We start from the raw sequence: 22,527 nt of genomic DNA on the forward strand, positions 1-22,527 counted from the left end.
GACAACTCTTTCAAATTTCCTTTCAATGCAGTTTGCCAGTTGATGAAAATCCTCTGGTTTTGCTTAATTGGGATTTTCTCGAGTTTCTTCCCTAGCCGCTCTCTGTTGAGCAAAAAATCGGTCGCCTGATAAGCCCGAATAACAAAGTCACCATGGCATTTGATGCTATTCATACCCTCTATCCTAGAGTATTTTCCCGTCTCTAAGCAAAAATCCAATATTTTGCGATGCGGGCAGCTTCGTATCTCGCAGAGGCTTACCTTTCTACTCTTGAGAAAACCCGCTGGGCAATCAGATTCTTCGAGTGCTTTCATTTCTAGGTAGCGGTAATCGCAGTCAAGTGGATTCAGTTTAAGGATTCTTCTCTTTTATTGTTCTTCAAATCCGGGGTGGTTCGCCAAGAGGTCAAACTTATGTGGTAATAATCGAGTGTCACCAACAACTATCTACCACCCATCCGCTGAGTTCAACATGGGCAAAAAAGGGCAGGGAATTTGAGGAATGAAGCACCAGACTCATGAACGATTACAAATGCCTGGGACTCGTGAATGGAGACAGCTATCGAAAGGTTCAGTAGGCACAAGAGTTTCCAGTGTAAATTATTTGAGTTTCCGGCAAGTTGTAGGAACGGTGGGGAGAACTCTATTGTCCCGGAAATGACGGGGGTTATGCCACTCAGGAGATAGATGTAATTCAAAGAAGGATGTTTCTCCAACATCGCATCAAAGTGCATAAGGTGAGTGCCAAAAGAATGTTCGAGTCAGATTGGACTTGACAGCAAAGTCTGATCATGAGATGGAGTGGTCAAGCTAACATAATGAAGATCTGGAACCAGAGCACAGAAGAAATTGAAATAAGTACAAGTTTTATAATACCCGTTCCTTCGAGATTGACTTGACCTCTTGTAACACACAACCCTCTTTCTCGAAAGTTGCGACTCCATTTCGAGATAGTCCAATATTCCTTCAAACGAACCGCAAACTATAACGCAGACAGTAATATTTATTTCGCGGATGTTTATACATCAAAGCTTCATACTACCAAAAGTCTTATTGTGAGGAATCATCGACTATCAGACGGGAAGACAACATCCACATACTCATAGAACAGACAAATTATGTTTGGATTGTGCATTCGAAGATACAAAAAAGTATCCATTTCGACTGGAGGAATTGCTTTCCGTGGGGGAAAATGAACCGGAGTACACCCGCGGAGCTTCGCAGACAAGTGTTAGGGGAATTCGGAAACTTCTAAGCAAAACTGTGTCTCGTTTGGGTTGAAACCTTGCGAACAAAGAAGCACCATAAATTTGGTTACGCTGGTAACAATAGCCCTGCTGAGCAAATAAATGATTAATTGCCAACCCACTGTTTCGTAATTTCAGAGATTGTGCATAATTTTGTGTGCATAGTCGTCATTTTTGGAACTACTCCCTTAAAGTCGCAAGGTTTGACGGTCGTCAGAGTGAAGAGATGATTTCCGCCCATGTCATGTTATTGTTTGTTATATTATTCCTTTGTCAAACCATGGTTCGGATCTGAAATTATTATCTGTTGCGTTCGTATAGTTTTTGTTGAAGGCGCTGGTATAGATGATTTCTGCAATCACTGTCAGTATTCCACTGTTGCATGATATTAGAGTGTAACTTTCTGCAAGTGTCTTTAGAGCCCCATGTGGTACCGATCAAGCGTTCTCCTTGTGCTACTGCTGTTCGTTGTGTTGGGCAGTCATAAATTATGGCAATAGCCAGAAAGCAGTCCCAATGAGCAAATAAAAGCCACAAACTTAAGGTGGTGTTTTTTTGTAAGTTTTTTCGCGTCAAGTGCATCATTGTTCTCTGCTTGGAGTAGGCTACTATACAAAAAGATCAAAGTGTGAAGAATGGAATCGAGATACGGGCTGCAGGGATGTACCGACCGTTCATAACATGGTAGATGCTATAACTTATGGTAGCGAAGGAAGATATGCGGCATCGACCGATTGCCGAACATTGAGTTGGCAGGTGCTCTTAGGGTCGTAGTTGCACAAGCTTCTTGGTTCATAACTCCTAAGCGTTTGGTATCGATCGATATACCCAAAATCTTGAATCCGTCAAGGAACATGACTGCCATAAGATCTACAGCACCCAACCGCCTATTGTTTCTCCTTGAAACCATTCAAGATACTCACCATCACTTGTAGCGGCCGATCTTCAATTTGTTGTTGCTGTGAATCAATCCTTAGAGCTGTGATGGTGACGTCACTAAACTTTCCTGCGTAAGAACTGACTGCTGATACTAAATTTCCAGTCAATCTTGAAGCAATTGAAGCAGCTGAGAGACCATATTCCTTACCATATCACACGAAACTTCGTTTAGAACTACGAAATTGATTACCCAGCTATCTGTTCCAGACCATGACTTCTTCTTCCGTAAAGTCGGGAAGTGGGGCAAAATTATAACTCGCTTAGGGTTGAAGCTAAAGGGGTCGCGCCTTCCATTGATTGTTAAGGTTCTAAAAGTATAATTTTTAGTCTGACAATGAGGGCTTGTTAATTGCTAGATTAGTCTGGTACTCTGAATTGTTGAAAATGTGTAGATTGTTAAGCAAATTGCATTTTCTAGAATGATCTGAGATACTTAATAAATTTAGTGCTTCATGGCCAAATGATACACTGGCTGCCACTTATACAATTCAAGATCTCAATGTACTTAGGTTTTTTGATTAATTATCTCTAATTCATACCCTGAAAGTATTTGGAGCATTGGGTTGTCTAAGATAATCAAATCACATAGTACCTTAAACTAGTTTGAAACCTTAAGTTTAATTGAATCATCAAAACCAACTCAGCAAACCACAGTCTTGTAAGAACTGTATTCAATCTAAACAATAGATATCTGGCTCCTTCCCCGTTAGGGAATGACAGGTGGAGTGATCCACTATACACTAACATATAGTTTCGATTAACAACAGATCTTCCATTCAATGCTAGTGTATTGAAGGGCTTAGTGGCTCAGTGGTACATCAGATAGTCTGATCTATCATGTCGTAATCGAAAAAATAAGTAGCTTCAGGGTGAGGACTAATTGCGGGGGGAAAGGTTCCACAGCACTGTATATAGGCATACATCCCCCGCCCCCATTTCCTGTTTCCTTTTTTCTCTTCATCGTCAAAACAGATCACAAATTAGAGTATACACACAGAAAGATACAGTTCTTGCTTCTTTAACTTACAAATCATCTCAAATTTGCCTGTTTTAACACTCGGGTATTTCGGTCTACCCACCATTTACAAAATTTCGTCTCAAAAAACACTGAGACAAGGAGAAAAGATGGCTTTCCTTCAACCGGGCTTTTGTCTCTATGGCCCCTGGACCAGAGCTGTGGAGCTCTGCATCCCATCGTTCTGCGTTGCGGATGAAAAAGTCTGGCGTCCGGAGTTCGTCTCCGATTACTTTTCTACCAGGAGATTGGCGGTAACACGCTACATCAACTGGTTGATCAATGACGTGGCGACCCGGGCAAGACTGGAACACGCCGAGGAGGCTTCTCTTTTGGAGGCCCCTACGCAGGTGATCAAGTGGAGTGATCCTGCACCAATCGAGGAGTGGATTCGCGCCACAGCCTCTGTAAGACCGGCTGGGCAGGCAGCCAGCCGGCACTCGGTATCGTCCCATGGGGGAGTATCGGGAATCCTTAGACCGGGATTGAGGCAGGCAGTCTTTTCTAAAAGCTGCCAGCGTGTTGTTCCAGTGGTCTTTGGCTCTTTGGAGGACGCCTCGGTGGCCTCCGTGGAAGGAGAGAGTGGTCGTTGCAGCGGCGAACCACCATTTTCGAATGCACCGGATCCAAAATCTTTGGTCCGCCGCGGACTCCTCTTCTTTCCAGAGCTGGACGTCCGCTATATGTGGGGTGACGAGTATAAACGCGCGAAGGCGCGATTCCTATTGGAAGTTTATGGAATCGACCTTTAGTGAGTTTAATGTGGGGAGTTGACTTTGTGGACGTTGGTATTGTGGGTTTGATTTTTTTGCGGGCGACGGCTTGTGGGCTTTGGCTTTATGTGGGCGTTGGTTTTGTGTGGGAGTTGGCTTCGTGGGCGCTGGCTTCATGGGTTTGTTCTTCTTCTTTTGCGGGCGTTGGCTTTTTGTGGGCTTTTGGCTTCTTCGCCATCTAAAGACGGCTTCAGCGGTTTGCGGGCGTTGACTTTGTGGGAGTTGGCTTTTGGCTTTTTCTGTCATCTCACGATGACTTCAGCGTTTGAAAAAAAAAAAAAAAAAAAAAAAAAAAGGTTCATTTGGGTTTCTAGGATGTTATCCTACAGCGGGAGTTGGCTTGCTTGAGATACCTCTATTTAGAGATCCTCCTCGGAATTCCGTGGAGCTCACGGGAGAAGCACATCAAGTGATGTTTAAAGCCCTACAAAAATATGAAGGCCAGTACTTTCATCGTTCTCCCTTTTCAAAAATCTTTTTAACAGACGCTGTAGCAGATCAATCCGCATCACTTGGTGGTATTTAAGGTCATCCGTACTTTCAGCGTACCACTTTACACGATGGCTTGACACTACCTTTACTTATGTTCGTGCCACACTGCAGATCAAGGTCATGTATTCCACCCCCTTGTCGTTCCGATATCTGCTAATCGAGTAAGTCGTGAACAGACCCCTTTGCTATGTTCTCAGATCATAGTTTTGGGGAAAGGGTAGTAAAGCTCGGAGATACGTCTCACCTCTATCAGACTTGTTCTGAGAAGTATGGTCGTCACATATTCTTGATCCAAAGTCTATGGTATATAAAGAGAGACGAAAAGTATGCTTCTGTTAACTATGTACAAAAATGAAATGAAATTCTCTCATATGCTCATCTCATCTCATCTTATTAGATACCTGGACATTTGACAGCGTGTTAATCTTGTCTCATTGATAGCTCGTACTTCCGAGTTGACTCAAGCAATTATAAATGAAGAACATCATGGAGCAACTGATATTGAGCACCCTGACATCATGATCATAAGGATAAGACTATGAGCGACCGAGAGTTGATTATCAATTGCGGGAACTCGGGAGACCAGTGGCTAATACTACCAAAACATAATCTAAGCAAGCTCGAACATCATTCCAAGGATTAGTAAAGGATTCCTATCAAGGTAGCCGGAGAGTTCAAATGTTGGCCCACATTCTACAATTTTCCTAGAAGTCCCGTCTTGTAATCAATTACCATAGGCAACACAATCAGATATTTGTTCACCGGGATTCACGACGTGAATAAAAGTGCTTGCCAAAATCTGTACCGAGATGCAGGGGCTAATCACAATTCGCCTAGATGAAAATCCATACGGTTGGATTTCTGCTTGTATTATAAATCAGGTGTCAACCTTTTTGGCATAGCCAATGATATAATCGAAAAATGTCAGAATCTTCCGGGCTATCCATGAATGGCTGTCATCGTTCCGGCTGCGGTAGCAATAATTAGTAGCCGCAGTAGCGAATTTAACTTTGGCATTTACTAACGACATAAGCTTTCTCAGTGCCAGACTATTGAAGAATAAATTGAATGAGGTCATCGATTATATCCCATAACAAGTCACACTGCAAGAAATTGAGGCTAATCAATTTTAGTTCATGGGTAGATCTTCTGCACTAGCTATAGAATTTCATTTAAATAATCTCATCCAGCACCATTCTCTCTTCCTTTCTATTTTCTCTTCATCACCACATCATTCCAAAGCTAAGTATTCCAATCCCATCCTTTCACTTCCTTATCACATCACTCACTTTCTTCTGAGTCAACTGCTAAAATTATTCAGGACACAGTGGGGACATTCGCTATCTTCAGCTCTGATGCTGCTTGTACCTTGATTGCTCTCATGACCCATTGCTCTTCGAAAGTGTTCGCCCTGGAGGCAGCACAGGCATGAGAAATATTTTGTTCTTTTGGCCAGATGAGACCGATGGTCTTGTCTGAGAACATGTGGGTACATTGACTTTTGGTATTTGATATATGGTGTTTGGCTTGTGGCATTTTGGCTCTTCTTGCATGGAAAATGTGGTTTGGATGATTGTGAGGCAACTTGCATCGTCTTGTGTTTTTTCCCTTCAGGGTTTTTTTGCACATCGCACGTTAAATACTCTGTGGTTTAGAGGCTTGTGAGGCAACTCGCATCTTCTTGTGGCTCACTCGATTTATTTGTGGCTTAGAGGCTTGCGGGGCAACTCGCATCTTCTTGTGGTTCATTCTCTTGAATGGTATGGAGATTTGAAAGGTAACTTTCATTCTCTTTGACTTAACTTCCATTCACATGGTTAATCGGATATATAAAGGCTTGAGAGGAAACTTTCATCTTTTGGTGGATCGGCACAAGAGTATTCTGTGGTTTGGAAGTTTGAGGGGCAACCTTCATCTTCAATTTACATTTCTTTAAGCGATCTGTGAGATAGAGGCTTGTGAGGTGACTTGCATCCTCTTGTGGCTTATTCCTTTCGGGACTGCTACACATTCGCATTGAGCTTTTTGACCTGTAGATATTTGGAAAATGATGGGCGGCGAACCATCAATGTGTTGGCTTTACGTGGGTTCTGGGGGTCATCGGGATTGGGGTTTTTTACTCTAACTCGAAGGCCTGTTAATCAGAAATCTTGATCCATTGGTATGAAGAAAGACTCCATGATTTCTTTCATTCGTGGTAAGTGGTTATTTCGGAACGGCCGATGTCCAGAGAAATCCTGCTTATCTAGCATGCCTCTCATTTTCCGCTCGCATATTCTGCTCGGATGCGGAGAGCAACACAATTCATCGCCCAGTAGTCTAGGAGACTCAATTCTAATGATTCAGGAAAGAGTGAATCTTAGTTCCAAGTACTTTTGATAGACGGTAAATTTTCTAAGTCGGAAAGACTAGGGGTAGATTACATCCTAATGTCAGCTTTGAGAGATGATACTCATGACTGATAGATTTATGCGTGCAGAATTTCGTTAAAAAAAAATAGCATTCGCAATGGACTGTCAAGGTACCTGAGCAATATTGACAACGAGGTTGTCCAAAAGCCCTATCTAGGTATGTTTAATTCTCAATTTTGAAGCATTCACTAACGGAAATCAATTGTGAAGTTTGCAAACAATTCAAGCTTAGACATAGTAGTAGTAGTAAATTCATAATCGATTCGATCTATATAGCTATACTAAGACCATACAATACACTTATATCTATATCTAATTAAATGAAATAGATAGAAAAAAGATATAAAAATCTACCTCCTTTTAATGTCCTATTAAATTGTTTATATTGTATACCTATTCTATCCAACACTTATAGTCTATGATACCTGTACTTTCAAAGACAATATTGTTACAATTGCTTTGTTTTCATTTTACAAGTTAATAATATATAGCCTATTTCCACCCAGCATAATAATATAAATTCCCTTTCCCCTTTTTTATAATACAACGATTTTTTTTGTTGTTATTAATATTATTATCGTCACAATAATATAACTCTACAGTTACCTGCCTCTGCCCTATAACAACCATATTTCTTTGTTTGCTTTTTATCTTCCTTACTCTTTTCCTCTTTATTTATTTCACCTAATCTTTTATTTATCTTATCCTTTATAATAGGGTATAAATCCCTTTATCTTCCTTTGAATATTCTATTATGCTTTATTCTATATCTACCCCATCATCCCTTTATCCCCATCAATTCAAACCTTAATCTATCGTTTTCAAAGTAATACTCTTTCAAAATACCTCTCAAAAAAAGAGTAAATGTCTAAAAACTCCCTTTCCGCTTTTATCCTATTGTATACTTATTTTATAATTATTATATCAAATATTTATATCAATTTACTTATAATATTATTATAACCTATATTTATACTCATAAGAAATGCCCCCGTTATTATATTAGGAAGGGTGTATGTCATAATATAGATATCTTATCTTTAGATTTTAGCTTTAAGAATTCCTAGTTGATAAAACATTTGTTAATATAAATTTCTACAAATTATATAAATATTATAATAACTGTTTTATATATCATTACCATTTATAAAGAAAGTATACAAAAGATTACAAATAATTCTAATGTTTATAATAACAATTAAAACCTTAATATCTTTATAGTTACTTATAACCTTTATACTCATAAAAAGTTGCTTATTATTATTAATACTATTAATATTAATTGATTTTTTAAAATTCCTTCTAAGTATTACAATCTCTTTGATATATTTGAGGCTATTATATACATTATAATTGAAAGGTTGTGCTATACTTTCACTGTTGTTAAAGCTATTATACAGATATAATAGATCAAAGCTATAAAATCCATTACATCCTTTTTCATTCAATTTGTTGATATATATTGTATTTTTATAGATTGTTTCTTATATCCTTCTTGTTATTGTTATTGATTAATATAATATAATTTTTAGGGGGAGGATCTTAATAATAATGACAAGGTTAATACGGAAATTATATCTCGATTCTTTAAAAATGAAGTTTAAGGTTTAATAAAATCTTATCAATATTATTATGTTTCTATAATTATCTTTATAATTTCAATCTATATTTTTAGTATTTATATATTAATATTCTTAATGAAAATATATATTAAAAAAGTAGTTCTATTTTAATAAGTTATATAGCTACCCTCTTAAATAATCCTAAATCTTATACGAAGTTATATATCCATTACACCTAGATTTAGAGCCTTCATTGTTATAATATTATATCTATATAATAAAATATAATGTAATTAATAATCTAATTCCTTTATTTATATTATATATACTTCAATATATATCCTAAAATCCTTTGTTTTACAAGGAAGTCTTTCAAATCTATCTTTTTTATTCTAATATTTAATATCATTAAACTAATCCCTTTTTTAAAATCGTTATAGACCTTGAGCTAGCCCCTATTAATTTGATAATTCAGAATTATAGGTATTCTAGGTTTATAATAGTTCTGAAAAGTGTTTCTCCATATAGCCATTCAATCTACTATACTTTGAAATTGAAAATAGATTATTATATCTATTTAGTATAAAATTCGTTTATTATTCTTTCTTATCTTATATTTTTATTTACAATCCCCAATAATTTTATTATACTTCAATTTGAATAAAGCCCACTTGAGCTTTACCCTTCCAAAAATAATATAGATTCTCTCTAATTTCCTTATAGATTTATATCTCCTATACATTTTATTATATTCTTTTTAAATTAGTTTCAATATACCTATCCCTTTTAATCTAAATTTTATTATAACTTGTAGCTTGTTTAAATAAATATCTAGAGGTTTCGTAAAGGCTTTTACATATAATATATAAATGAGTGTTACTCTATAAGCATTAGAGATTATCCGAAGGTAAGCATTTTGTTCTTTTTAAAGATTAGAAATAATAGATTTAGTCATTATTTTAATAATTATTAAAACATATCATATAAGTAATACATATATTATTATAAGTAGTATTATTACTTTATATATTTATTGAGATAAATATAAATTGATTCTTCAAGTCGATATTATAATCCTATATAAAGCGAGTATCTAATTAATCAACTTTCCTTTTATTTACTAAATATATTCTCTTCAAAATAGTTTGAAATCCAAATAAAGGTCTAATACTTTAATACTTAACTTCGATATTATTACAATAAAGTTGAGCTAAAAGGAAGCTTCTATATCATAAAGTTTAGAATATTAAATGAAATAAAGTAATTAGTATTTTATTAAAGTGAATTATATATTATATTATTTTACTTATTATATACATTTCTTATAGATTTTATATAAAATGTATATATTTTCTATTATAGTATTACTTTATACAAGGATATTAATATTATCTATGAAACCTATTATATTAATATATTATTTAATCCTTGTATAAATATCAATAAGTTCATTATTATAAAATAGAAAGAGAATTGAGCTTAGCGGAAAACCTTAGGGAATACTATTTAGGATTTTTATTTAAGGATTAATATAATTATCTATTTGAATATTATTAATTCTATTTTGGAAAAAGTTTATTATAAAATTAATTATTTAAATAAGTATTCCTTTATTCCTTAAAATATAAATCAATTTAGAATATAAAGTATTATTAAAGATTTTAAATATATTTAGATTAAGTATATTTACGATTTTCTTTAATCTAATATTTGTTACAACGGATTAGTAACAGGCTGTAGAATCACCAACGTATAGGCTATAATGGTACTATAAGCCTCGGTGATTCAGCTGCAGTATACCGGGGGACGCTAGGCACCCAGGAGAGCCTCAGGCACGTATATAGTATTAGTCATAGTATACCCTAGAAACATAGGACATAGTTCCCAGGACAATAGGTCCTAGGAAAGACAGAACACAGTAAGCAAGAAGGCTTCACTAGGATTAGTAATGTCCCAGGGGATTAGCCCCAGGACAAAAGAATAAGCTAGGACACCAAGAGTCACGGGATTAGTGTCCCGTGATGGACAGCTCAGGAACGACAGCGCTCCAGGAGCGCCCGGCTGTCCCAGCTGTCCAAGTAGGACGAAGATCTATATAAGGGAATGGGTTTCATTACAATGTAGAGCTTCGTGCTCAAGAACAATCATTAGTTTCATTACTATAGTTACGAGAATTGCAACCAGTTACAACCTTATTGAATTCCTACTTGAAGTCTAGTCTAAACCACCTCGAGAGATCTCTAGACACTTCCACGTGACCCTAGAGGCAGCTCCCGTAACAATATTCTATATTATATAAGTTTATTTAATAAATATCTTTAAAATAATAATAGTATTTTATTCTAATTATACCTTCATTTGAAATTTAAATAAAAGATTATAGATTTTTGTAGTATAAAATAATTATTCAAATATAATTTTTTTTTAAAATTTTCCTAAAGTATTTAGAAAAACAATTAAGTAATATAACTTAATCTATTATTTATTCTTCTTTAACTTATAAAGAAGGATTATATATACTTTTTTTTAAATATCTTTAGATAATATTTATGGGCTATATAGGCCCAGAACAAATAATAATAATAGATATTTATTAATTCAAATTTTAATATAAATTTAATAATAAAATTCGTAATTATTAATAATTCTAGTATTTTATAGGATTTTAATTTCATTATTATTCTAATAAAATATACTTTAATTAATTAAAACTTTATATTTATTATAAAAGGATATCTAAAGGAATCTTCTATATATTAGTTTATATTAAATAGATTTGTCATTAATAGTAATATAAAGAAGTGATTTTTAAATATTATTACTTTATCTTTCCTTGATATTACTACCTCGTTTTCTTAATAGAAATTAAAGAACTAAAATATTATTTTAAACAAATGATTTTTATTCTTAACCCACCTTTCCAAAGTTTATATACTATTTTTCTTTTTTATTACTATCTCAATCCTTTTTGAGAAGTATTTCATTATTTCATTTTGAATTACCTTTTCCTTTAGTTTTTATGTCTTATTGAGAATTTTATAAAAATCAAAAAAGAGATTAATAGTATATTCTCAATAAAGTGATTAAGTTCATTTGACTAATGCCATATAATATTTTATTTAATATAATTTGAAATATAAAGATATAATTGTTATAAGTATACTATCATTTATAGCTATCTGTAAATAATAATATATCTTATTAATATAATTATTAATTTCATACGTTATCTCTAATAGTATAATATTCAACATATTATTTATAATACTATTCCTAAACTTGTTTATATTTATAGCTTTCTATAAAGATTTCAGTAATAATTCAAAGATATATAATCATATTATAATTCTAATAAGAAATAGAATATAATCTGAACTCAAATCTAAATGTTTATAAACAATAATGAAGTAAACTTAATTCAAAATCTCATTTAAGTTTCAGACAAGGTTTATTATAAATTCTTAAATTCTTTTATTCTATATTATAATTTCTTTTAAAATAATAAATATAAAAAGAAATTAGTTGTAAAGATCAATAAGTTTTTTATTATATATTTCCATAAATACTACTTTTATTTTCCCTCAGAATAAATAATAAAGGTTAAAGTCGCCCAAAATTATATATTCTCGATCTAGATTCTTTAGTTGATAGGAGATTATTAATAAAACTAATAATCTAGTAGCTCTATATCTGACCAATAAGATAGGGTTATAGATATTAGTAATCTATATTTGCCATTTAATATTTCCATTCTAAATCTCAAAATAGACAAAGTAAAGGTTGCATATAAGAATGCCGAATATTCATCTATAAATATCCAAAATCTTATTTATATATAATATTACTCTAATTCCGCTTTTCTATTTATAAATAAAATATCATTATTAATTATTATTATAAATAGACTTATTAAATAAATTAATTTAAGGTTTTTGGATTATAATAATATGATATTATACAACCTCCTTATAATATAGAAATATAATTATTATAGATTTCTATTTGTTAATATTGTATTATAGTATAATAATATTCTAATATAATATCATAAGGATTCTAAAGGTTGGTTCTAATTATTAAATGAATTGCTACTTAAAATAAACTCTTGCTTCGTTTTCATAATACTAAAACTTTAACCCCAATTCAGGGATGATATTCTGAATCGTTTATGTTGTATCATTTTTTATCATTAAAATAATATTGACTAATATAAGCTAGTAAATATAAATTGATTATTTAAGGTAGCACCAAATCCTTGGCTTTTCTACACTAAAATGCCAAATTGATTATATTCATTCTCTATTATAAAGTAGTTTAAAATAAAAGATACTATTTGCTTTATATATTCGAATTTCTTTACTAACTTATAATAGCTATACCTATCCTATATTCTATAGTTTTTCTTATAACTGATACATTTCCATTTTCCTTTATTCTCGATTTCTTTATTCTTATATTAATTTGAATGATAGGTTTTTACATAATTACTATATATTATTTGTCTAATATATATAAGTAATTTATAGTTTTCAAATTCTTAATAGTTGTAATATTAATTTAATAAATATATTATATTATAGAGATTAATCTTTAGTTATATTTCATTATAGAATAGATTATTGAATAAAGCCTAATTCGCTGTTTTTAAAGAGGGTATAGTAATAATAATAAATAATATTTCCTTCTTCCCAATAATTTTCTTATATAGTCAGAACAAATGGTTTATATTTAGATCAATCTTGAAATTGTTTATTATAAGGACGGCCTCGAATCCTTTTTATATTAAACCTTTTTTCAGGCCGATTTATTCTATTTTTATATTATATATAATAACTTAATTTATAAATCGTTTTATTTTTACATTTGAAAAAATAATATTAACTTAAATGAAATCCTTTATAAGCTTATCATATCCCTTTCGAATTTTGATTATAATAATAAATTTAATATCTAATATCCTATTGATTCCTATCGTATTAGTTCCTTCTACTTTCTTATTAATATTCTCTAATATATCTTTATTAAATATACCCTTATATCTCTCTATATCTATAACATTAAAACTAATCCGAACATTTTGAAAAATATATATGATAATAGGTTTCCTAATTAGATTATTTATATCGGTATATCGTATAAATATCGATCCAGCTTTTAATATATTTATATATAATTGTATTTGTTGTTCTTTTAGTACTTCTTATATCCCTTTCCCTATATCCTCTTTTAAAGCTTTCAACACTCCCTGAAACTATCCTGGTACCTTTTCATTAGTGTTATAATAAGTAGCTCAAATATTATAAAGTTTTCCTATCTTTATCTTCAATGCTTTTATCAAATTATACTGATATATTATTAATTTGATAATCGTTTTCAAGAGTTCAAATATTGTTATATTAATTATTTCTTAATATTTTACTTCAAAAGTCTTTATTTTCTTTATTTTAAATATTATTATAACCTTAAAAAATTCCTATAAAAGTATTTACTAAATTTCTAATAATAATGATATATTTATTTAGATTTGTTTCGATTAAAGAAACCTTATAAAAGTATTATAAACCTTTGTTTACAATTCTATAATAATTCTACAGTTTTATTTCAAATTTTCAGAATGCTCACTTTTCCGTGTTTTTAACTTAGATATATAAAGATAATATTCTAGTATTATTACTCGGTACATATAAATGCATTACATTATCCCGCCGACTTCCACCCCTCGAAAATCACAAAAGAAAAACAAATCTTCTCCAAATAGTCCGTGGACTATTCATACAAAGCGGATTATTTCTGAACCCTAACAAATAACAAATAACCAACAGCCTATGTAGGACATCTGAAGCAATCCACAACTCGAACTGCTTGTGGGTATTTGAGAAGTACAAGCATCTAGTGTGCAGCCCGGCGAGAAACAGTAGAGTTGCTAGCAATGCTTGAGCTTGAGCTAGCTGCAATCTTGCAATTTGCTGCGTAGTTTGGATTGGTAGAGTTGGACAAGGTATAAGAAGAGTCGATAGTGTAAACATCGGTTCCGCTAGTATATCCAGTGTTAACAGCATAACTGATGTCCCATGTGTCCGTATACATGGCACAAGCTTGGCCTTGAGCAACACCGTTCAAGTAAAGAATATAGGTATTGATGAATTGACAAGTTTGTACACCAGTTGCAGATGGATGAGCAACATTGAATGCAGTGGTGGCATCACAGGCTGCTGTGCAAAGGCTGACATCGAAGGGGGTATCAGTGAAGAAACGAGATCCGAGGTAAGTATCAGCCTTTTTGCAATCCAATGGAGCATTGATAGAAGCGCCTGCAAGGGATGTAGGTGGATTATATCCACCTGGTGTTGGGAAAGAATTGAGGTTGTAACCGTTTGATCCTGCAATGACAACACGGAATGTGCTGCGCCATTGACCATCGTTGACTGCAGTTTTGGCATCAAGTGCACCACCCCAGAAGACACATTTGACGTTGGTCATGGAAGATGGGTTTGTGCAAGAAGCACCTGGATCGACAGATGGGTCGCGTTCAAAGTAGATGTTGAAGGCATTGCATCCAGTGATATCGGAACACTTGCTAGCACAAACTTTGGTATCGTATGTAGGCAATTGTGTGAATCCCATGTATTTCAAAGCATTGTTGGATGCTTTAAGGTTAACGAAAGATCTGGTAAAGCCAGATGGAGTTGCAGCGCTATTGGCTGTATCAGCAAATGGCTGATAAGCCAAAAAAGATTCTGGATCATCTGCTGGGTTAGTTCCAGTATAGATGGTTGCTGGTTGAGTTGAGCAATCACTATCTCTGGCCTCAAGTTGACCAGTTTTTCTTTTTGTGGCCAACGTGGTTTCTATTGCCTTGACAGCTGAACTTGTGGTAACAGCAGCGGCGGCTGAGGAGGTAGCAGCAGTAGGATTATATGTGACAACCTCGGCAGTAATACCGACTGGTACACTTTGAACAGATTGTACAACAGGGTTGAGGGACTTAAAGTCAATCTTTTGAGGATGAGGAGCGGCGTTGGCACCTGCAGCAGTCAATGCCACCAAAGCGAAATCGGCAAAACGCATTTTTAAAAAGAGGAATATATTAAGACTTGATAAATAAGTTTGAATATGAACTCAAGGAGAGGGTTTGAAGATTGTTCGGAAATGAATGGAAAGTTTGGAGAATAAAGGACTGAGCTGTAGATACTCTGGTAGATGATGTGAAAAGAAATCATATTGAAGGAAAATGGCATATACTTATACAAAATCAATGGCAAAACCATCAGCCATGTTCTCGCATCTGAATTGAAGTCCTCAAACCTGACTAAAAGTTCACAGATACCGATATCGACTTTTTCAATATTATAATTGGTGTCGGATATCCCGTTGCTTGACTTTTCCCGGAATGTTGTGAGCTGCTTTGATAGAATATGGAAGTTCCAAGTGCCTCAGAATTAGCCATTGCCTTCCCCGAAACTATCGTAATGCTAGTCCAAGTTTTGGCGCCGTCAATAAGCTAGATTGCATGTTTCCGCTGAATGTTGTGAGCGGTAGCAAACCGCCTTGTGAGGTAAGAATAGCCTTATCAAACTAAAAAAAAACTCATTGACGTTCAGCAGAACAGTGGGATGGTGGAGATAAGGACCCCTTCTTCCTCTTTTTAAAATTATGAGGGGACTGAGAGTATGTAATACGAGGAAAAGTGATGTTTTGCACCAGAGTATTGTTCTGAAATTAGTCGATATCAAAGAGCCACAGGGCCGAGCACAACATTTTGAGCCGCCACTTTCTCCACATAACAGATAGCCAAGATAGGAACAATACCGTGGCGTCGATCAGAAGGGCTTCTCCAACTTTGGACAGTAAACAATGCACCGAGATCTTCAGTGCGATTATCTGGATCTGAACAAACCAGTCCCGAAATGTCGATCGCCGTTGGATCAACAGATATCAACAGCGTGAGTTTAATCAATCTTTGACCATGTCGGGAGATGCGATTTTAAGATATTTCTTCTTGTCCAGCATTGACAAATACCAAGTACCGAAAGTATGGCGTAGTATTGCCTTTCTGTTCTTACTCATACGACCAAAAAGTATGCAACCCCGAAGCTAGCTAGAGGCTCATACCACAACAACGTGGTAAACTGCAAGAGAACTAACCCGAATCTCTTAGTGGGGAAGTTTAATATTTCCCGGTAGCACGAGTAACTTACTAATAATCCGATCTTTAATTAGCCCGGAATCTGTTTAGTCAAAGCAGCTGGTCTGATCGAATTTCGGAAACAGGGTCCACATGTCAACAATGCAGGAATCTAAATGTGAGAGCTTGGCATTCTAATTCAAATCTAAGTGATAAATAGAGTGAATGGCTAGGTAGTTGAAGTGTTATGTATTCGCTAAACTTCAAATTCGGCACATATCCGTACGCTAGATGACGATAGTTGATGTACTATTTGTGTGTATGACTCTTTACTATGGTATTTAGGGCGAAAATATTATGAGGAATGAGTTTGATAGAGAGACATGAATGGATATCGGATCTTAATTCGGATACTGCGTATCTTCCTAAACCGTCAGGTTTTGAGAGTTTCAACCCAAGCTGTGGCAACTACGAAAGCTCCAACTCCGATATTTTATTGTCATTTCAGCGAGAAAAAAGATTGCTTTGCACTCAACCTTTCGATAATTTGTGTTTGGAATGTATACACATATATCGAAGATGTAGTGTGTCCTCTGTACGTATCATCTAAGCAAGAGATGACTGCTTCTATGTAAGTAGTCCCACATGACGAGAAATGTTTTTCTCGGCAATACTTGGGAATTTTGGTCTTCCATGTTGCAATGTCTAGAAAAACTACTCCCAGAGCATGTATATTCCATGAAGTCTAGCAGAATTCATGTCATGGCGGTCAGGATGAAGGTACAGAGCGTCGCTATTGATTGATTCTTGATAGCGTGCGTAAGAATTTCCTTTTCCTGGACGCGAGTGACCAATTTGCACGAGGTATCGGGACCTGAGCGCAATTTGACCTGGAATTGTTTGACTCGTATCACATTCACATAAAGTGTATCATTCCTTCCCCCAGTTCTTCTCTTTCCTGATTTTTCTATGGGCTATGTTCTTCTCTATAGGTACTGATAGTTTCCCATTCATCCACACTCATCTTATTAGGTTGAGGAAGATTAAAACGGAGAGCTTAAATAGGTATGTTTGTTTAATTCCATTTCAACGTGTGCAGCTCCAAAAAAAGATATCAACTTGTGGTATTACCACAGGTGATTGTATATGCACCTATATCGGTAACTCCCCCAATGCTAAGTATCTGACATGCTATTCTCTGTTGAAAGTCATTAGTCTTACAAAAGCTTCACATTATGTAAACAATGGATGGTCCGAATCCAAGTTTTAAACCTTGCATAGATTGATCTTCTACCTATATATTGAACCTTTCATCAAAAGATCCGCAGCCAAATGGCGAGTCCCGATACCCATGCAGTAACCAAAAGAGTCCAACATGTTGCTACCCCTAGATTCGTACCGCAGCAACGTTCACTGCTCGGCCAGTCAATACTTGGCCTCCCAAAATGGATTGTAGTTAGCCATATTAGCCCTCAAATTTTCTTGATATCTCCTATGTTGCTCAGCGTCTCTCCTCTCATCTGCACCGGCCCGCGTAAGTTGATATTCGATGTCTTGAGCGCATTTATCGATTATGCTTTGTATAGTACGGGCTCTAGTAGAGCTGAGGGCTATTTGGGGCGACTGGAATAAGGGATAACCATTTAGTTGGACAGAAACTTTCAGATCTAGGTTGGATGCCATCTTTTTGATCGGTATTGGGAGCGTTAATGTAGATGTTAGTTAAATTATGGTCACTTTGAAGTTGCCTGGGGGTTGTTGGACTCAAAATAGGAAGAAGCTCAGCGGAAACAGATTATTATATAAGAGCACAGAGAAAAATTTTGGTCTTCGAATCATTCATCGATATTGAAACATTATCGGTATGTCTACCTGTGGATGGAATGAACTGCAATGATTGTAGTCTGGAAATCACCTCGGATTCACTTCAAGCACCGTTCTTCCCAATTTGAATGGTTACGAACGGAAAAAGCCAAAAAGATGCAACGAACATTCAAGAATTCATTACTGTTGATGACATTTGAGATTTGTCATGGAAAATTTTAGAAAAGGCTACACAATTTGAGGATTGAAGTCGAAAATTATCTGGTCTTCAATTATCTGGTCTTCGATCTAGATTTGTTTCCACATAATACTGGTCGTTGGTGTGTTCATTGCTTTAAGGTATGCCAGGTCATATCGGCTGCAACAAAGAACGTGGAAGCACATAACCATCTCTTTCCCATTTGATGGAGGCAAACATTCTTTGATGCTTTCACTTGAAAGAGACTAAGTATAATTTTACGTCCTGTTGAGCTCAATAATATCGCAGTTGGACATCTCTGGCGAAAATACGCTCAAACCTGCAGAATAATCAAGGCAACCGCAATCTCATCACAATTAGAAAGGCTTTGTAACTATTTGACGATTGAGTATCTGACATGAATCTGACGATTTCATCGAACCCCGAAACATGGCAAAGAGGTTGTCCAAATCCTCGACCTCATCTCAAACAAGACGACGTTCAATAAGAATTCTCACTAAAAGATACATTCCGCAACAGCCGCTCCGCCAACCAGGACCTACAAATTGCAACACGCTTCCACGTGAAGTTCAAATGATCATAGTTGGCAAAGTCGCTAATGAAACTCCTAGACGGCTGGTATTGAATCAAGAACTTACGCAATTGTGGACCATTTTGAGAATCAATAGTACAAGTCGAGCTGTTACTCTCTTGAATTACAGGCTCCTATTCGAAGGAAATTGCCCATTCAGACCCGAAAAGCATTACATGTTTTTCAATCCTGACATTGACACTCTGTGTATATTAGATTGGTCAATTCTCAGGTCTTGTTGGCGTTGGGACATCGATCTTGATCTCTCATCGATCAAGCACGTTGAGTGTGAAACTAAGGATTATACATACGTCTTGATTTTGTTCGATCATTTAGATACAATAAAAGTTCATTGGCCTATCCTATGCACCAATTTTGGAAGAGCGTATCCGGAGCTAGAAGTTAAAATGAGAGATTTGAAAGATGATATTGAACAATGGGTCGAGGAATGGCATCCTGAAAGACGTAAACCTGAAGTTGAAGTAGTCCTTTTTGCGGAAAGAATCGAGTCGTATAAACGAAAAATTCCAGTACTCATGATCCCTTCAAATTCCGAGTATAACCTTATATATTAGACCTTATCGTCGGAGCTCCTTGGAGGCAACATTTGTAACACTGGAACGAACGTAGGTTTTGGGACTTTTTAAAGGCGTAAATGTAGGAGAATTAGTAAGCTTACTTCGATCATATTCAGGATTTCCGTAGAATAGTGTTTATTAATCTGTAATAATACTCCCGAATGTCGCATTTGGTGATCATAAGATGAAATTTGCCGATTATGGCGCTTAGGCGCTAATTTACAGCATATGCGATGCGAGTCGAGCGAGTATGGCTTCTGATAACGATTATATTATGCCAAGGTAACTTCATCGACCACATGGTATTCTAAACCATAACCTTACTTTACTCGCACTCAAAATGACCGAGGTGAATTGTTGCTAATCTTTAATAGATTTGATACTTTTTACTACTCGTTTCTTCGGAAGCGCGACGCGATTGACCACGCACGCGGCGCGTAACAGGTACCCCTCGTCGTTACTTTTGAGCCCTTCGGAGACCACGTTCCGATACGCCATTCACAGTAGATCAAGATTTGTTATGTAACTGGGCATGTATTAACAATTCTTCTCTACACTATTCTCTGCCCGTATGTTGAATACTCTCATTCCCCGCCTCAGACCTCTCTCTCCTTCAACTTGGCATGCAAAGCTCTTGGTTCAAATACAAGGTACGCTCGCTGATCAGTCCAGTTCCAGTCATCCTTATCTAACAACTCCATTTCGAAATTCCATATCATCCTAGCCAGTGTTACTCGGGCTTGTGCCAGGAATGTTCTGGTATGACGTATTAGCATTGGTTGTGAATTTCCAAAAGGCTGCATGAACATACTTTCCTCCCATACAATTTCTTGGTCCAGCTGAAAAAGGCTTGAACGCTTCTTTTTGATCCCTTCCAAATCGAACATCATATAGTGGGTGGCTTTCTGGGAGAAAACGTTCTGGGTGAAATACTTTTGGTTCGAAGAAATTTAAAGGCGATGTCTGAGCTGTCTGCATTGCTATGCCGATTACACTCTATCTTAATGTCAGTCACAATCAAAGTAAAAGTGGTAAATGATCTAGCTTACTCCACCGGGTACCCATTGACCTGCGATAGCTGCACCCTCAGGAGGGACATTTCTAGGTAGATGAATTGGTGTCGGGTGATGAATTCTCAATGTCTCATTTATGACTGCTTCCAAATAAGGTAATTCTGATGTCGATTGAACATTGATATTCTTTTCTTCCGAGTAATATGACCTTACTTCCTCAGCCAACCTCCTCATTGTTCGTGGGTATCTCATCAGGAAATAACAAGAGGTAGCCAACGCAACAGTGGGCAATTGACATCCTGCTATCACGATAGCAAGACCATTGGTATTCAATTCCTTTCTCGTTATGCCTTTTCCACCTTCTGATTCACTGACATTCCCAATAAGAGGACTGACGAAATCAGATCTTTCAGCTCCCAGATCTCCCATTTCCAATCGATTGGTAATTCTATCCGTTGCCAATTTCCAATTTTGTGCTCTTATCTTTGCAGTTAATCGGAGAAACAACCAGCCAAATATCACTTCGAGTGGGTGAAATCTTTGGATACTATTTCTTACGGATCCAAATTTGGCTCCCAAAAAGAATCCCAAAATCCATGAATGCTCATTATCTCCTTCAAGGCCATGGAAAGATTCTCCGAACATGAGATCAGCGTAAATGTCCAGTGATAGGTATCCAAAGAATTTCGCTAGATCGACTTCTCCAATAGGACTTTTCATTGTTTCACGTCTCAATCTCTGAAGTAGCAGCTCTATGTATCCTTCGATAATCTTACTTTGCTCTCGAAGTGCTTTGTCAGAAAAAGCATTGGCAAAATTGCGTCGAATACGAACATGTGTATCACCAGTGGCTGTGAATAATGACTCCGCGCCATTCATAGGAGGTGTCATGCTAAATGGGTCTTTTGTCATTTGTGGTCTTCTGGTATACACATCTTTCCAGGCTTCAGGAGAAATAGTAGTAAGTTCATCCGGAGCCATTCGCACCACTGGTCCATACTTTTCATGAAGTTCATCCAGATATTTGTAAGTGGTTCCAAGAATTACGTATCGTATAAGGGGTAGTCTTGAGATCGCCAGACGTTTTGGACCTGGAAATTTGGCTAATGGTGAAAAGTAAAGATTGTAGATTGCAAAGACTAGATAATACTGGTATATGTTATTTTCATTGGCGTCGATTCAATTGTAGTGGAATACTTACAAAAATAAACAGGAATATTGCAAACACTATTATTTCTTGACGATTCGGGAAGAAGCTGATCGACCACATGATCATGGATGAATCAAAAATTCAGATCATAGACTACAAAAGGAATTTTGGAAGCAATATTTACAAGAAAGAGATAGTAGCTTGCACGACTGTCATCTAGATACAATGTCATCTAGATTTGCTCAAGATCGCCATTCGGACCATGAAGCCTATCCCAAGACAGTGGGGACAAATATTGTCAAGAGCGGAGAATCATGTCTTAACATAATGTGAGACTTTACTTGCCAAGTAAAACCGCAAACCACCAAGAGATGTAACCTCCCACAATGTTCAACCGAATCAGTAAGGCAGGTGGCTCAAGCTGATTTTGTGCTACATGGGACTAATATGGCTACATGCTGTGTTTCTTGTCTTACCAAAAGTGATACTCCTTCTAATTCGGGTTTGGTCTTCAAATCACCGTTATAGAAGTGACTTTGCGAAAAGATTTGTAATAGTCTATGATATGGTGCATCTGAAAGTTGTTGAGTTACCCATAGTTACTCAGTTACACGGTGTCGATTCTCATG

At 35.6% G+C, this 22,527-nt stretch overlaps 6 protein-coding genes across 6 annotated transcripts; 2 read left to right on the forward strand and 4 right to left on the reverse strand.

Annotated features, from left to right (window-relative positions):
• Positions 1–3,310: 3,310 nt before the first annotated feature.
• EAF01_008976 (uncharacterized protein) lies at positions 3,311–3,952 on the forward strand (the record flags this gene model as incomplete). Its single annotated transcript, XM_038917232.1, has 1 exon — positions 3,311–3,952. One exon carries the CDS (start codon positions 3,311–3,313, stop codon positions 3,950–3,952), a length of 642 nt encoding a protein of 213 aa, XP_038767626.1.
• A 1,830-nt stretch (positions 3,953–5,782) lies between these two features.
• EAF01_008977 (uncharacterized protein) lies at positions 5,783–6,001 on the reverse strand (the record flags this gene model as incomplete). Its single annotated transcript, XM_038917233.1, has 1 exon — positions 5,783–6,001. The coding sequence occupies one exon, from the start codon at positions 5,999–6,001 to the stop codon at positions 5,783–5,785; it is 219 nt and encodes a 72-aa protein (XP_038767627.1).
• Positions 6,002–14,327: 8,326 nt separating this feature from the next.
• On the reverse strand, positions 14,328–15,506 carry EAF01_008978 (uncharacterized protein; the record flags this gene model as incomplete). Its single annotated transcript, XM_038917234.1, has 1 exon — positions 14,328–15,506. The coding sequence occupies one exon, from the start codon at positions 15,504–15,506 to the stop codon at positions 14,328–14,330; it is 1,179 nt and encodes a 392-aa protein (XP_038767628.1).
• A 2,482-nt stretch (positions 15,507–17,988) lies between these two features.
• EAF01_008979 (uncharacterized protein) lies at positions 17,989–18,246 on the reverse strand (the record flags this gene model as incomplete). The annotated part of the gene is made up of 1 exon (XM_038917235.1): positions 17,989–18,246. The coding sequence occupies one exon, from the start codon at positions 18,244–18,246 to the stop codon at positions 17,989–17,991; it is 258 nt and encodes an 85-aa protein (XP_038767629.1).
• Positions 18,247–19,015: 769 nt separating this feature from the next.
• EAF01_008980 (uncharacterized protein) lies at positions 19,016–19,732 on the forward strand (the record flags this gene model as incomplete). The annotated part of the gene is made up of 1 exon (XM_038917236.1): positions 19,016–19,732. One exon carries the CDS (start codon positions 19,016–19,018, stop codon positions 19,730–19,732), a length of 717 nt encoding a protein of 238 aa, XP_038767630.1.
• Positions 19,733–20,331: 599 nt separating this feature from the next.
• EAF01_008981 (uncharacterized protein) lies at positions 20,332–22,024 on the reverse strand (the record flags this gene model as incomplete). The annotated part of the gene is made up of 4 exons (XM_038917237.1): positions 20,332–20,491; positions 20,547–20,731; positions 20,785–21,897; positions 21,950–22,024. 4 exons carry the CDS (start codon positions 22,022–22,024, stop codon positions 20,332–20,334), a joined length of 1,533 nt encoding a protein of 510 aa, XP_038767631.1.
• Positions 22,025–22,527: the final 503 nt, after the last annotated feature.

Source organism: Botrytis porri (genome assembly GCF_014898465.1).
Source record: "Botrytis porri strain MUCL 3234 chromosome Unknown BPOR_012, whole genome shotgun sequence".
Lineage (NCBI taxonomy): Eukaryota > Fungi > Ascomycota > Leotiomycetes > Helotiales > Sclerotiniaceae > Botrytis > Botrytis porri.